Genomic DNA, 15,502 nt, shown 5'->3' on the forward strand with positions numbered 1-15,502 from the left:
AGGAAATCATTGGGGAATACTTGCCCATAGGGAATCAATGGGGAATGCTTGCCCTTAGGGAATCATTGGGGAATACTTGCCCATAGGGAACCATTGGGGAATACTTGCCTCTAGGGAATCAATGGGGAATCCTTGCCCATAGGAAATCATTGGGGAATACTTGCCCATAGGGAATCATTGGGGAATAGTTGTCCATAGGGAATCATTGGGGAATCCTTGCCCTTAGGGAATCATTGGGGAATCCTTGCCCTTAGGGAATCATTGGGGAATAGTTGTCCATAGGGAATCATTGGGGAATACTTGCCCATAGGGAATCATTGGGGAATAGTTGTCCATAGGGAATCATTGGTGAATACTTGCCTCTAGGGAATCAATGGGGAATCCTTGCCCTTAGGGAATCATTGGGGAATACTTGCCCATAGGGAATCATTGGGGAATACTTGCCCATAGGGAATCAATGGGGAATCCTTGCCCATAGGGAATCATTGGGGAATCCTTGCCCATAGGGAATCAATGGGGAATCCTTGCCCATAGGGAATCAATGGGGAATCCTTGCCCATAGGGAATTATTGGGGAATACTTGCCCATAGGGAATCAATGGGGAATAGTTGTCCATAGGGAATCATTGGGGAATACTTGCCTCTAGGGAATCAATGGGGAATCCTTGCCCTTAGGGAATCATTGGGGAATCCTTGCCCATAGGGAATCATTGGTGAATACTTGCCTCTAGGGAATCAATGGGGAATCCTTGTCCATAGGGAATCATTGGGGAATACTTGCCCATAGGGAATCATTGGGGAATCCTTGCCCATAGGGAATCATTGGGGAATAGTTGTCCATAGGGAATCATTGGGGAATACTTGCCCATAGGGGATCATTGGGGAATACTTGCCCATAGGGAATCATAGGGGAATCCTTGCCCATAGGGAATCATTGGGGAATACTTGCCCATAGGGAATCATTGGGGAATCCTTGCCCATAGGGAATCATTGGGGAATACTTGCCCATAGGGAATCAATGGGGAATCCTTGCCCATAGGGAATCATTGGGGAATACTTGCCCATAGGGGATCATTGGGGAATCCTTGCCCATAGGGGATCATTGGGGAATACTTGCCCATAGGGAATCAATGGGGAATACTTGCCCATAGGGAATCATTGGGGAATACTTGCCCATAGGGAATCATTGGGGAATAGTTGTCCATAGGGAATCATTGGGGAATACTTGCCCATAGGGACTCATTGGGGAATAGTTGTCCATAGGGAATCATTGGTGAATATTTTGCCTCTAGGGAATCAATGGGGAATCCTTGCCCATGGGGAATCATTGGGGAATACTTGCCCATAGGGAATCAATGGGGAATCCTTGCCCATAGGGAATCATTGGGGAATACTTGCCCATAGGGGATCATTGGGGAATCCTTGCCCATAGGGGATCATTGGGGAATACTTGCCCATAGGGAATTATTGGGGAATACTTGCCCATAGGGAATCAATGGGGAATACTTGCCCATAGGGAATCAATGGGGAATAGTTGTCCATAGGGAATCATTGGGGAATCCTTGCCCATAGGGGATCATTGGGGAATCCTTGCCCATAGGGAATCATTGGGGAATCCTTGCCCATAGGGAATCATTGGGGAATCCTTGCCCATAGGGAATCATTGGGGAATACTTGCCCATAGGGAATCAATGGGGAATCCTTGCCCATAGGGGATCATTGGGGAATCCTTGCCCATAGGGAATCATTGGGGAATCCTTGCCCATAGGGAATCATTGGGGAATACTTGCCCATAGGGAATCAATGGGGAATCCTTGCCCATAGGGAATCATTGGGGAATACTTGCCCATAGGGGATCATTGGGGAATCCTTGCCCATAGGGGATCATTGGGGAATACTTGCCCATAGGGAATCATTGGGGAATACTTGCCCATAGGGGATCATTGGGGAATACTTGCCCATAGGGAATCAATGGGGAATCCTTGCCCATAGGGAATCAATGGGGAATCCTTGCCCATAGGGGATCATTGGGGAATACTTGCCCATAGGGAATCAATGGGGAATCCTTGCCCATAGGGGATCATTGGGGAATCCTTGCCCTTAGGGAATCATTGGGGAATAGTTGTCCATAGGGAATCATTGGTGAATATTTGCCTCTAGGGAATCAATGGGGAATCCTTGCTCATAGGAAATCATTGGGGAATACTTGCCCATAGGGAATCAATGGGGAATCCTTGCTCATAGGAAATCATTGGGGAATACTTGCCCATAGGGAATCAATGGGGAATGCTTGCCCTTAGGGAATCATTGGGGAATACTTGCCCATAGGGAACCATTGGGGAATACTTGCCTCTAGGGAATCAATGGGGAATCCTTGCCCATAGGAAATCATTGGGGAATACTTGCCCATAGGGAATCATTGGGGAATAGTTGTCCATAGGGAATCATTGGGGAATCCTTGCCCTTAGGGAATCATTGGGGAATCCTTGCCCTTAGGGAATCATTGGGGAATAGTTGTCCATAGGGAATCATTGGGGAATACTTGCCCATAGGGAATCATTGGGGAATAGTTGTCCATAGGGAATCATTGGTGAATACTTGCCTCTAGGGAATCAATGGGGAATCCTTGCCCTTAGGGAATCATTGGGGAATACTTGCCCATAGGGAATCATTGGGGAATACTTGCCCATAGGGAATCAATGGGGAATCCTTGCCCATAGGGAATCATTGGGGAATCCTTGCCCATAGGGAATCAATGGGGAATCCTTGCCCATAGGGAATCAATGGGGAATCCTTGCCCATAGGGAATTATTGGGGAATACTTGCCCATAGGGAATCAATGGGGAATACTTGCCCATAGGGAATCAATGGGGAATAGTTGTCCATAGGGAATCATTGGGGAATACTTGCCTCTAGGGAATCAATGGGGAATCCTTGCCCTTAGGGAATCATTGGGGAATCCTTGCCCATAGGGAATCATTGGTGAATACTTGCCTCTAGGGAATCAATGGGGAATCCTTGTCCATAGGGAATCATTGGGGAATACTTGCCCATAGGGAATCATTGGGGAATCCTTGCCCATAGGGAATCATTGGGGAATAGTTGTCCATAGGGAATCATTGGTGAATACTTGCCTCTAGGGAATGAATGGGGAATCCTTGCCCATAGGGAATCATAGGGGAATACTTGCCCATAGGGAATCATTGGGGAATTGTTGTCCATAGGGAATCATTGGTAAATACTTGCCTCTAGGGAATCAATGGGGAATCCTTGCCCATAGGGAATCATTGGGGAATACTTGCCCATAGGGAATCTTTGGGGAATACTTGCCCATAGGGAATCAATGGGGAATCCTTGCCCATAGGGAATCATTGGGGAATCCTTGCCCATAGGGAATCAATGGGGAATCCTTGCCCATAGGGAATTATTGGGGAATAGTTGTCCATAGGGAATCATTGGGGAATCCTTGCCCATAGGGAATCATTGGGGAATACTTGCCCATAGGGAATCATTGGGGAATACTTGCCCAAACTCTTCTTGTCCCAAGCATTTTGGATGAGGGAGACTAAACCTGGATGCTTTTAGACTGTTTAAGTTATTCTTTACATTTTTACTTAGGTTTACGTGCATTTAATTTGTAAGCTGCCCTTAAATCTTCTGGATGTCATGGAGGACAAGATATAAGATGATAAGAGGACAAGATATAAATAAGTTTACAAACAATATACAGGGCAATACAAATTTGCACTGCGCTGTTTGAGTTTAACACATTTTGCTAAATGCAACACTTAAGTCACCGATGACTGTGTCCTTTCTGTTTCTCCTTTTCGTCTTCTACCATGAACAGAGCCAGCCTAGAAGGTATCCTGGACTTTTCCGTCGTGTGCCAGTCTTTCTGGAAGTCTACCTGAGGATGAAAATGGAGGAATCCAGAGATCCAGTGTTAGGGAAGGCATGGGAACGAACTGCGGAAACTCCTCACGCCTATCAGACTGACAATATCAAAGACTTCCTGCAAAGGATAAAGGGAGAGCAGGTCAAAAAGGGATCTGGAGAGTGGAACGAGACCTTCCAGCCATGGGATGACCAGTGGGAGGAATTCCTGAAGAAAGTGACGGTCCCGCACACACGGTGGGGAATCCCGTGCCTCGTGGCAGAGGAGCCCACTCCGTGGGGTGATACCAAAGGCTTCCTGGAGTCCTTCGAGCAAGTCGCCATAGCTTGTCGGTGGCCCAAGGACGAATGGGTGGCCCGCCTTTTGCCAGCCCTTGGTGGAAAAGCTGAGCAGGCCTTCAGCCGGTTGGAGACCCAAGATCGAGGAGACTATGGGAGAGTGAAGGTGGCCATTTTGCAAGCGGACGCTCACAGCCAGGAGAAGCAGCGCCAGCGCTTCCGGCGCTTCTGCTACCAGGAGGCCGAGGGGCCACGGGGGGCTTACGGCCGACTCCGGCAACTAGGTCAGCGGTGGCTGAGAGTGGAGCGGCACTCCAAGGAGCAGATCCTGGAGCTGTTGATCCTGGAACAGTTTCTGGCAATCTTGCCATCAGAGGTCCGGTTCTGGGTCAGCAAAAGCATCCCAGAGACCTGCATCCAAGCGGTGGCCCTGGCAGAGAACTTCCTCCAGAGGCAACGAGGGATCAAAAAACAAGACAAACAGGCAATGTCATTTTCCTTTTGGGGTGCATTGGGTGTCCTCCGTGTCCTGTCTAGGTAGGTTGCCAGATCTCAGGGCCTGGACCTGAGTCTCAGAGTCATCTCTACGCAGAATACAAGGGGTGGATAGACATGGTAGAAATAATGCATTTTGACACCCCTTTAATCACCATGGCTCCATCCTACAAAATCCTGAGGTCTGTTGTTTTGTGTGACACCAGCCTTACTTGGCAGAGAAGTCTACATACCTTGTAAAACTTAAAAATCCAGGAATCTATGGCGCAGTACAGACTGTCCAAAAATGGCGGTCGGCAGACGCCCATTTTAACTCCAGAGGGATGCCGCAGGCACTAGACCATATGACGTCCCTCCAGAGTTAAAAGAACCTGTTTTTTCTAGGTTCTCTTACTGGTGCCCAGGTTATGTTGTGAGTGCGCCAATGGCACACTCATGACATAACGGACGCACCTGACGTGCAGACACTATGTGTCTGTTATGTGAAAATGCTGGCAGCCATGTGGATGGGACACCGCCATCAGGATGCCACCATTACATACTAGGGTTCCAGACCATGCGATTGCTGCGCGGTCCAGAACCCTAGTATCACCACCGCCACGCCCCTTTTGGCCCGTCTGTCTCAGGACTATAGGATGGAGCTACAGCACTTAAAGTGGTGTCAGGTTGGTTTAAACCAAAAATGACTTTTAAAAAAACACTCCAGCCAGCATGGTGTAGTGGTTTGATTGTTAGATTAGGACTCTGGAGTCCAGGGTTCAATTCCTACTTGGCCATGAAATCCACTGGTTGACCTTGTGCAAGTCATACTCTTTTCAGCCTCAGGGGAAGGCAATGGCAACCCTCTTCTGAACAAATCTTTCCAAGAAAACCCCATGAGTGGTTTGTCTTAGGTTCACCATAAGTCGGAAATAACATAGGGCTTTCTTGGCAATATTTGTTTAAAGGAGGTTTGCCATTGCCTTCCCTTGAGGCTGAGAAAGTGAGACTCACCCAAGATCACCCAGTGAGTTTCCATGGCCAAGCCAGGATTCAATGCCTGGTCTCCAGCGTCGTAGTCCAATGGTCAAACCACTACACCATGCTTGCTTTCATATTATGTATAGTCTACATATATTCAGATCTAATTGGAATAATGAGTGGTTAGAAATTGATGTTTTGTTTAAAGATGTCAATCATATCAGAGCCTAATAACTTTGAATTGTTCATGTTAGAAAGCATTAAAACGTAGTCGATCAAGCTTTCTAATACATAATGTTTCACAGTATTAAAATAATAATCAGGATTCAATTTTTTCATTAAAACTTTAATGCTATATATATATATATATATATATATATATATATAAAAATTTGGTTTACACCAAAAGATGGGGGTGGGATTGGGGAAGTTTTTTAACTGTTTTTTCCTCCAGCCCTGGTAGGCTTACCATATTTTGAAAAGCCAAAAGAGGGCACCTTTACCGATGGGCTGCTTCCACCAACCACTAAGACAATTATCACCTTAAATACTCCACCTAGAGCTCATTCCCACTTACATTTAACCAGTTTGCGATTTGCCTTCACTCCGTGTCGGTGAATCGATTCCAAAAGGTCCATCGTTCCCACTATAAAAGCAGATCTTTTCATTATCCCCTTGTATTTGCTTCTTTTTTGGCACAATTCTCATCCTCACTAGTTTGTGCCGCTTCAAAATGCATGTCAATCATCTGCGCGTCATAAGTGACGTAAGCAGCAGCCCGGCTTGGGAACTATTTTTTTTAAAAAAAAAGAGTGGGGTTTTGCATTTGCCTCGCTTCATTGCATTTGAAACTGATCACAGTAGAATCTGAACCAGTTTCAAATGGGAATGATGGTCATATAACCCGATCAGCAATTTGCTTTAAATCATAGTGGGAAAGCAGCCCTAGATCCCACCTTTTGCTGGGAGCCAGGGAGTCGCTTGGTAACCCCTACAGAGCTAAGGCTGGCTGCTTTGGGGCAAGGTTGGCAGGGAAAAGGTTTTATTTTTTTTAAATAGGAAAAATTGTTGTTGTTGTTGTTGTTTAAACCTGGTTTTCTTTGCTTTAAACCAGGTTTTGTCGAGGGTTGCATTACCACCTTTTCCAGTAAGTTATCTGATGATATGCTCAAAGTACTCCAGCCTCAGTTTAGTCATTTTGACTTTTGATGGTCTCTCATTTACTCTCTCTCTCTCTCTCTCTCTCTTTTTTTCTTTTCATTTTGCTTTGTCCCAAAACACTGCAGGTGGGATTGGAAAAGGAAACTGAAAACTTCTCCCGGGATAGCCAGGCTCCACTTGACATCGAACAGAGGGCACAATGCACTGAAGCCAAGGAAGAAGAGGATGCCCATGCGGGTGTGATGGGTGAGGAGGGAAGCACTTCAGTTCCTGGATGCTGTGAAAGTCCTTTGCTTGCCTAACATCAGTTGTGACTCCTTCTCTCCCTTTGGAGGACTGAGGAGACCCAAAACTCTGTACAGTGGACCCTTCCCATCCACAGGGGTTTGGTTCCAGAACCGCCTCCATGGAGATGGCAAAAAAATGCAGACAGTTGCACCCCAAATTATTTAATGAGATGAGATGTAGTTCTGGATCTGTTTCAATCTCGTTTCAGGAAAGGTTAGGGGACAGAACTTTGGTCACCTTGGTGGATGGCATATGCCAAGAACTGGACAAGGGAAGTGTGTCCTTGTTGGTTCTGCTGGCTCTCTCAGTGGCTTTCAATACCATCAATCATGGTATCCTTCTAGGCTGGCTCTCTGGGCTGGGACTTGGGGGCACTGTTTTGCAGCGACACCATTCCTGCCTGGAGGGGTGATGCCAGAATGAGGTTCAGGGGACACCTGCTTGACCCCTTGATCTGTGCAGTCCCTCGGGGTTATGTTCTGTCACCCATGGTTTTTCATACATACATATATGAAACCATTGGGAGAGGTTGTCGACAGTTTTAGTCCCCTGTTGTTATTTACAGCCTTTGAGTTGACCCTGACTCATGGTGACTCTGTGGATGAAAAATCTCCAAGGCTCCCTGTCCTCCACTGCTCTGCTCAGGTCCTGTACATTCAGGTCCGTGACCTCCCTGATTTAGTCTATTCATCTAGTGTGTGGTCTTCCTCTCTTACTACTAGCATGCCTAGCATGCAGAGCTATCTGTGTTGGCCATTTAACAAATACAAACAAAATCCATCAGTGATACCTTTATTGGCCAACCAAAATGCACAGTATACCTGTTGCAAGCGTCTGAAGCTCAGTGGGCTTCTTCATCAGGCAAGATGTTACAAGCCCAACAGGAGAAAAAAACAATTGGAGATATTAGTCAGATGCCTGCATGTTGTTTCAGTCCTTAGTAAAGATAGTATGCTGGGGAGGATATATTTTGTGCAGACAGGCTCCTTTTCCTTCTGGCCATGCGGCAATAGGGAGATTTTCAAAGTCCAGGAAACTTAAAGTCCATTTTCATCTCAACAGGGACCCCTCTTATGCAAACCAATATGTCTCCATTTCAGTGAGGTCACAGGCCTCTTTGTAGGCAGAGGACAATGGATTCCTCAGGAAGTCTCTATGGTTTTGCCTAGCATTATTGTCTTTTCTAATGAGTTATGCCTTCTCATGATGTGACCAAAGTACAACAGCCTCCGTTTCATTATCTTGGCTTCCAGGGAGAGTTCAGGCTTGATCTAGTCAGGGATCCATTTGTTTCTCTCAGCACTCTTCTCCAGCACCACTTTCCAAATGCGTTGATTTTGTCCTTATCTGCTTTCTTCACTGTCCAGCTCTCACATCTATACATGGTGATGGGAAAGAAAATGGCTGGTTTGATTCTAACTTTCGTGTTCAGTTGTATGTCTTTACTCTTTAGGATCTCCTCTAGTTCTTTCATAGCTACGCTTCCCATTCCTAGTCTTCTTCTGATTTAAGATCTGGTGCCACCAATATAAGGATGACACACAGCTGTACTACTGCTTTCCACTTCAATTCAAGGAGGCTGACATGGACTGCATCTACCCATATAATAAAAGAGCTCATTATCACAACTTAACATCTATAAAAAATGTGATAGAGTTGACCATTGTGAAGTGGAAGGCTTTCGTGGCATCGTTTTTTGTGGGTTTTTCAGGCTATGTGGCGTGTTCTAGAAGAGTTTATTCTTGATGTTTCACCGGCATCTGTGGCTGGTATCTTCAGAGAATGCTGACATGGAAGATAGTGGTGTGTGTGTGTGTGTGTGTGTGTGTGTGTGTGTACACACTGTAAAAGGAAGAGTGGTTTCCATGTTAATCTGTGTATTGTTCTGTTGTTGAATGGCAAGGCCTCAGGGTGGGAGGATATGCAAAGAGGATTAGTGTCTGTTTACTTAATGATCCATTGTCTGCTGGGAAAGCCTCTGTCCCTGGGTGGTTTCTCATTTGCATTTGCTGAGTCTTGATTTTGCTGTTTTTCACAACTGGTAGCCAAACTTTGTTCACTTTAAAGGTTTCTTCTTTCCTGTTGAAGTTGTCTTGGTGTTTGTGGATTTCAATAGCTTCCCTGTGCATTCTAACCTGATAGTTGTTGGCATGGTCCAGAATTTCAGTGTTTTCATATAGCATTTTATGCCCAGCATGGTTTGTAACGTATTCTGCTACTGCTGATTTTTCTGGCTGACCCATTCTGCAGTGTCTTGCGTATTCCTTGATTGTGTTTGAACACTGCATTTGGTGGTCCCTATATAGACTTGTCCGCAGCTGTATGGTATGCTGTCAACTCCTGCGGCCTGAGAGGGTCTCTCCTGTCCTTCGCTGAGTGCAGCATTTGCTGGATTTTCTTGGTCGGTTTGTAAACCATTTGGAAGTTGTGTTTCCTCACCAGTTTCCTATTCTGTCTGTGACTCCTTTGATGTATCGTAAAAATACCTTCCCTTTGGGTGGTTGTTTGTCTTCCTTCCAATGGGTTTTTCTGGGTCTGGCAGCTAGAGCCCAGTCCAAGTGCTTCAATTCATCTTCCTGACATTCCAATTCAGGAATAAAAGGGATGATGAGGATAGTGACAATAATAACATCTCTAACATCCTTTGAAATCACATAGCCACTGTTTCACACTCTGAAACAGTGAGAAGCAACCCCATACTGAAATTCCATCCCATAACTGTTCTTTCTTTTCAGTTTTCAAGTTTCACTTCTCCCTGATTTGAGGAATAAGTTGTTTGGTATTCTCTTCATTTCTCCAGCAACAAAGGGATGGATCTGCACAGACGAGGAGGAGGAATGCGTCCCTGAAGATTCAGAACCTGTGGAACTCCCTGCAATGTCAACATGGGAAAGAGGCGCAGAGAATATTTTCCAGCATTGTGAGCCAGCGAATGCCTCTGGAAGCCAAGGAAGGGCAGAGGGTCAACATGAAATCCACTCGTTGGAAAAAGCAAATGAATCTGTTCTTCCTGGAGGGAATGGCGAAGAACCCCATAAAACCACTGATCAAATGGGGATCAACACTGGTAAGCAATGAAATATTTGCAGGAACGAACAAGCTTCCTCTGTCTGTTGTTTTATAGTGTTTTGTGATATCTTATTTTCAACCCACATACCTTGGCAACTCAATGATGCACATAGAAATGCCCACCTGCTGTTGGCAATGGTAGAGACAGGAGGCAGCTAAGTTCTCCAACCTTAGCATGAACTCTTAGGAGTTGTCTACACCAGTCAGGAACCCCATACTCACGCCATTGCTGCAGCACAGTTTCCTGGTCCATAGAGGCTCCGATAATGTCACATCCACCACAGTGAGATTGGAGTAACCCAGAAGAAAATGCAGTCCTGCAATGATCATGTTTCATATTATGGAGTATTTCCAGCCACGTGGCTGTGTACTCATTGCTGATTGGGATTTTCCAGGCCAACACGGGTGAAAGGAAGCTCTTTTATCCTCTGAGTTTTTGGAGAAATGCGCCACACAGCCTACAAATCTGTTTAGTCTAAAACAGTGGCTCCCGAACTTTGGTCTTCCAGAGGTTTTGGACTTCAGCTCCCAGAATCCCTGACTGCTGGTAAGCTGGCTAGAGCTTCTGGAAGTTGAAATCCAAAACCCTGGAGGACCAAAGTTTGGGAATCACTGGTCCTAAGGGCACTGAGGGCATGAAACATGAAAGTTACAACTCCCAATGTTGTTTTGAGGGTTCAACATTTGCTTGGTTTGAGCAGAGGTGGGGAAGGTATGTGCCATGGGCCACAAAGGGTTCTTCTGTTGCCCCCCCACAGCCTCAATTTTTGTTTTCAAAAACACTTTTTTGACCTCTGGGGAATGTGGGGTCAATGTCACCAGGTGTTTTGGCACCTTGGGACTTTTGAGGGCTAGGAGAGGCCTTTTTTACTAACAGGAAGTTACCCAAAAGTTAAAGTCCTCTTTGGATGCCACCATATTGGATCACTACTGGCCAGTCTCCAAGGTGCCAGGTTCTGGAGTATGTGGTGGCCTCCCAGATTTAGGTTCTTCTGGATGAAATGGCTTATCTGGATCCATTTCAATCTGGTTTCAGGCCTGGTTATGGGATAGACAGAGCTTTAGTTGCCTTCATGGATGACCTAGACCAGCAACTGGACAAAAAGTGTATCCCTGTTGGTTCTGCTGGACCTTTCAGCAGCTTTCAGTGCCGTCAAACATGGTATCCTTCTGGGCCTAGGGCCAAAACACACTGCTGAAATAATCCAGTTTGTGACCGATTTAACTACCTGTCCCTGGCTCAGTGCTAGGGAATACTGGGAATTGTAGTTTCTTGTAGCACCAGAGCTCTCTGACAGAGAAAACTGCCTTGGCTCAATGCCATTGAATTCTGGTGTTTGTAGTTTTGTGAGACATTTAGCCTTCTCTGTCAGAGAGTTCCGGTGCCACAATAAACTACAAGTCCAGGATCCCATTGGATGGAGCTGTGACAGTTAAAGCAGTGTTGAATTGCGTTACAGTGGACCCTTGGCATCCGCTGCGGTTTGGTTCCAGAACCCCCCACCCCCACCACCCCCGTGGAAACCAAAATCTATGTTTAAATCCCATTAAATATAATGAATAGTAAAATGTTGTCTTTGTATAAAATGGCAACATCATGGTTTGCTTTTTGGAATTTATATATATTTTTGAATATTTTCAAGCCATGAATCCGTGGATATGGAGGGCTGACTGTAATTCTGTAGTGTGGCCACAACCATGGTTTTAAACCAGTGCCTGTTATCATTAATGAACTGGATGAGGTCAAATAAGCTGAAACTTATCAATGCAAGACGGAGGTGCATCTTGTGCTGGATGGGGTTACACTCCCCATGAAGATATCACATTGTCTTTTTTTTAGGAGTGACTTGAAAGCACACAACAGCAGCACCAATGAGGTTTAGGGGACCACATCTGAACAGTGTGCCAGACTTTTGAGCCAATTCAGCCCTGAAGCTGAAAAAGAAATTCCCTATTATTATTATTATTATTATTATTATTGTTATTAAGCTTTCTTTATAGAGCACTGTAAATTTACACAGCACTTTACATACAATCAATTAAAAATAGAATAAAATAAAATAAGCCTGCCTATGGCATACATTCTATAGAAATAATTTAACATAATACACATTAATACATATTAACATTAAGTAATAAAATATAGCATGTCACAAATAAAAATTCCCTACCCCTAGTTTAATAATAATAATAATAATAATAATAATAATATGTATTTCTATCCCGCCTCTCCGATAAGATCAAGGAGGGTTACAACAATAAAATTCATACGATATAAAACAAAACAAATCCCATTATCCCCTCCCTCTCCAACAAATAACATAATAATTCCAACATACGTAATAAAACATCAGTTAAAACATTAAACAATCAGGAATAAAAAGCTAGGGCATCTAGAAGCAATTGGTAGGATAGTCCATGGTTTAAGAGGCCCTGGGGCTAAGCTCTGTTTCTCCCAGAGATTTCTGTCTCTTTATATTCCAGCTGACGATGGATGGGAAAGTGAGAACGAGGAGAAGCCCGCTGGAACGTTGTTGGACAGAATCAAGTCCGAGGAGATGAAAGAGAACCTTTGGACTCAAGATGGACCAAAGAGGCAAGCGGGAAGCCACATAGAGAACTGGGGTGATAAATATGTTCCTTATCAGAGCGAGGATTTCAATGAAACACCAATACAGCCCAAAAGAGAAGCAGAAAAGAGGTGGGACAAGTGCCTCGGCGTTCACCAGAGGATCTATGCGGAGAAGGAGCCGAACGACAACTTCAGATCTGAGAAGAGCTTCAGTTGGAGCCCATCCTTTGCTGGTTGTCAAGCTGCCCTCAAAGACAAGAAAGCCTATAAATGCTTGGAGTGTGAAAAGGGCTTCCATCATGGCTCAAGCCCTCATTCACATCGGAGAAGCCAAACAGGGGAGAAACCCTATAGATGCTCGGAGTGTGGGAAGAGCTTCAATCAGAGCACAAGCCTTACTTCACACCAAAGGACACACGCCAGGGAAAGGCCATACAGTTGCTTGGATTGTAACAGCAGCTTCTGCGACCAGTCGAGCCTTGTTAAGCACAGGAAAATTCACGCAGGGGAAAAACCGTACGGCTGCTTGAGTTGTGGCCTCAACTTTAGTACTCAGTCAAGCCTTGTGCGACATGAGAAAATCCATACTGGAGAGAGACCCTATAAATGCTCCGAGTGCGGAAAGCACTTCAGCCAAAGCGCAGACCTTGCTTCACATCAGAGAACCCACGCAGGAGAGAATCCCTATAAATGCTTAGAATGTGGGAAGAGCTTCAGCCAGAGCACAAGCCTTGCGTTACATCAGAGAATACACACCAGTGACAACCCCTATAGCTGCTTGGATTGTGACAAGAGCTTTAGTGATCAGTCGAGTCTCATTAAGCACAGGAGGATTCACACAGGAGAGAAACCCTTTAAATGCTTAGAGTGCGAGAAGAGTTTCAGTCAAAGCACAAGCTTTAGTTTACACCAAAGGATACATGCAGGCAAGAGACCATACAACTGTTCGGACTGCAGCAAAAACGTTTGCGATCCATCAAGCCTTATTAAGCATAAGAGGATTTACACAGGGGAGACCCCATATACGTGCGTCCGGTGCGGGAGGTGTTTCAGCCAGAGTACGAACCTTAGTTCGCATCAGAGAATCCACGTGGAAGAAGAAACTCCGCTATGAAGCTCCCAATCAGTTTAATCCTTTTTTAAAAATATCTTTATTCAAATTTATATACACTACATTAAAACAGATTTGCTTTCAAAGGAAACAGAAACATATCTGTACTTCAAGAGATCTTACATAAAACTACCAACCCTACATTCCCATTCCTTCAACCTTACATTCAAACTCTCATTCGTTTTATCCTTTACTCTATTGCATTCCCATTCTCTCTATATACTTTTTATCCCTACTCCTCCTTCCTTATCTCTTCCACCTTTAATCTTCTTCCTTTCCTTATTTTCTCCTCTCCTTCTCTTTCCCTCATATCTCTATCTACCCTTCTCCTTCCTTCTTTCTTTTCCCCTTCACTTCCTCATACATTCTTCACATACTCATACCTTCTCCCACCTACATCTTCTGTCTTCGTCTACTCTCTTCTATACCTAATCCCTATCCATCTCTTACCATTTCTTACATACCACCTTCCTTCCTTGCCTTTTCTAAAAATCTCTTTTCTATTTCTTGACTTCCTATCTACTTTAGTTCTATCTTACCCAACTTGCCTTCTAACCTATTCTTCAACCGGTTTAATTCAAAAGAATTCAAAACCTTTGCTTTGAGGGATCAAACTTTTAAGGCTTAGGAAAGAGAGGCATAAAGCAAGGACTTTTCAGTGGTATCCCCTTTCTGTAATGCTCCTTCTCTAAAACTAAGCAGTTCATCAATTATTCCAGTGGTACTCAAACTTTTTGCCCTTGAGACCCCTTTACGCTACATGTGGACGTCGTGCCCCCTCCACTCGATGTAGTATATGAATAAAAATATTTTATTTAGTGTGTATATTTTCACTCACATATTCATATATATTCATATTTTAACATTTAATAAGGAAATTGCATTGTTCAAATTAGAACAGCTTTATTTAAGGAAATTCAATATTTAACTCAACGCATGTGTACATTTTATGCATAAAAACGTTTGGGAACAGGAGGGATCAGAGCCTCCAAATCTGGCGCCTCCCTTGAGCAACTCTTACACAAACACCGCTGGAGGTCCTGTCTCACTGTTTGAGAACCACTGGGTTATTCCAATTGCATGTTTTTATTGACTGGTACGAATGGATAATTTTTAATTCATATGTCTTGTATGGGAGATGCTTCGGGATCAAAAGCTGAGATTGAAAGTACGTATTATGAAATAAATGACTAAACTGCGTAAATACTTGGAGTGCATAAAGGATATATTAAAATTATGTGAAAGAACTGACATGAGAGTAAACAAGTAAATAAATGGCATATATAGGTCCGTCCTTGGCTTTCCACTCCACCAAATGCATCTGAGGAAGCAGACTTAAGTCTACGAAAGCTCATGCTTTCATTAACTTAACTTTTTTTCAGTTAGTCTCAAAGGTGCTACAAGATCTCCCTATATACAGGCAAATACAGCTTCTTTGGGGATTTTTTTTTTTAGCATTTACTGAGTGTGACTTACCCAAGTCCATCTGATAAGATTTCTAGACGAGTGGAAATCTGAACTGTACTTTGCTACTTCCTACTAATACTCACTTGGTTGCCCATTTTTACAGTTCAGAGCTCTGCTGGGCCACCGTATGCCTTGCTGAGTTATCAGCTGGGCAAGCTTTTTTGTGGGGTATCCTGATACAAAATTGGAAGCATTTCCTCTCCTTTT

General features: G+C 44.4%; 1 protein-coding gene across 1 annotated transcript; it reads left to right on the top strand.

The window, feature by feature from the left end:
- The first annotated feature begins 3,846 nt into the window (after positions 1–3,846).
- On the top strand, positions 3,847–15,467 carry LOC149310339 (uncharacterized). The gene is made up of 4 exons (XM_089528746.1): positions 3,847–4,656; positions 6,914–7,034; positions 9,877–10,143; positions 12,630–15,467. The coding sequence occupies exons 1-4, from the start codon at positions 3,913–3,915 to the stop codon at positions 13,829–13,831; spliced, it is 2,334 nt and encodes a 777-aa protein (XP_089384872.1). The 5' UTR covers positions 3,847–3,912; the 3' UTR covers positions 13,832–15,467.
- The last annotated feature ends 35 nt before the right edge of the window (positions 15,468–15,502 follow it).

The sequence above is a fragment of the Sceloporus occidentalis genome, unplaced genomic scaffold (assembly GCF_023333645.1).
Source record: "Sceloporus occidentalis isolate IW3139 unplaced genomic scaffold, rSceOcc1.0.p SCAF_6, whole genome shotgun sequence".
NCBI classification, from domain to species: Eukaryota; Metazoa; Chordata; class Lepidosauria; order Squamata; family Phrynosomatidae; genus Sceloporus; species Sceloporus occidentalis.

What these genes read in the sequence shown, in the direction of transcription:
- LOC149310339 (XM_089528746.1), top strand. Translation starts at nt 3,913, where the DNA reads ATGAAAATGGAGGAATCCAGAGATCCAGTGTTAGGGAAGGCATGGGAA. An exon ending in TCAAAAAACAAGACAAACAG is followed by an intron (nt 4,657 to 6,913) that starts GCAATGTCATTT and finishes AAAACACTGCAG; the next exon opens with GTGGGATTGGAAAAGGAAAC. An exon ending in TCAAATGGGGATCAACACTG is followed by an intron (nt 10,144 to 12,629) that starts GTAAGCAATGAA and finishes TTTATATTCCAG; the next exon opens with CTGACGATGGATGGGAAAGT.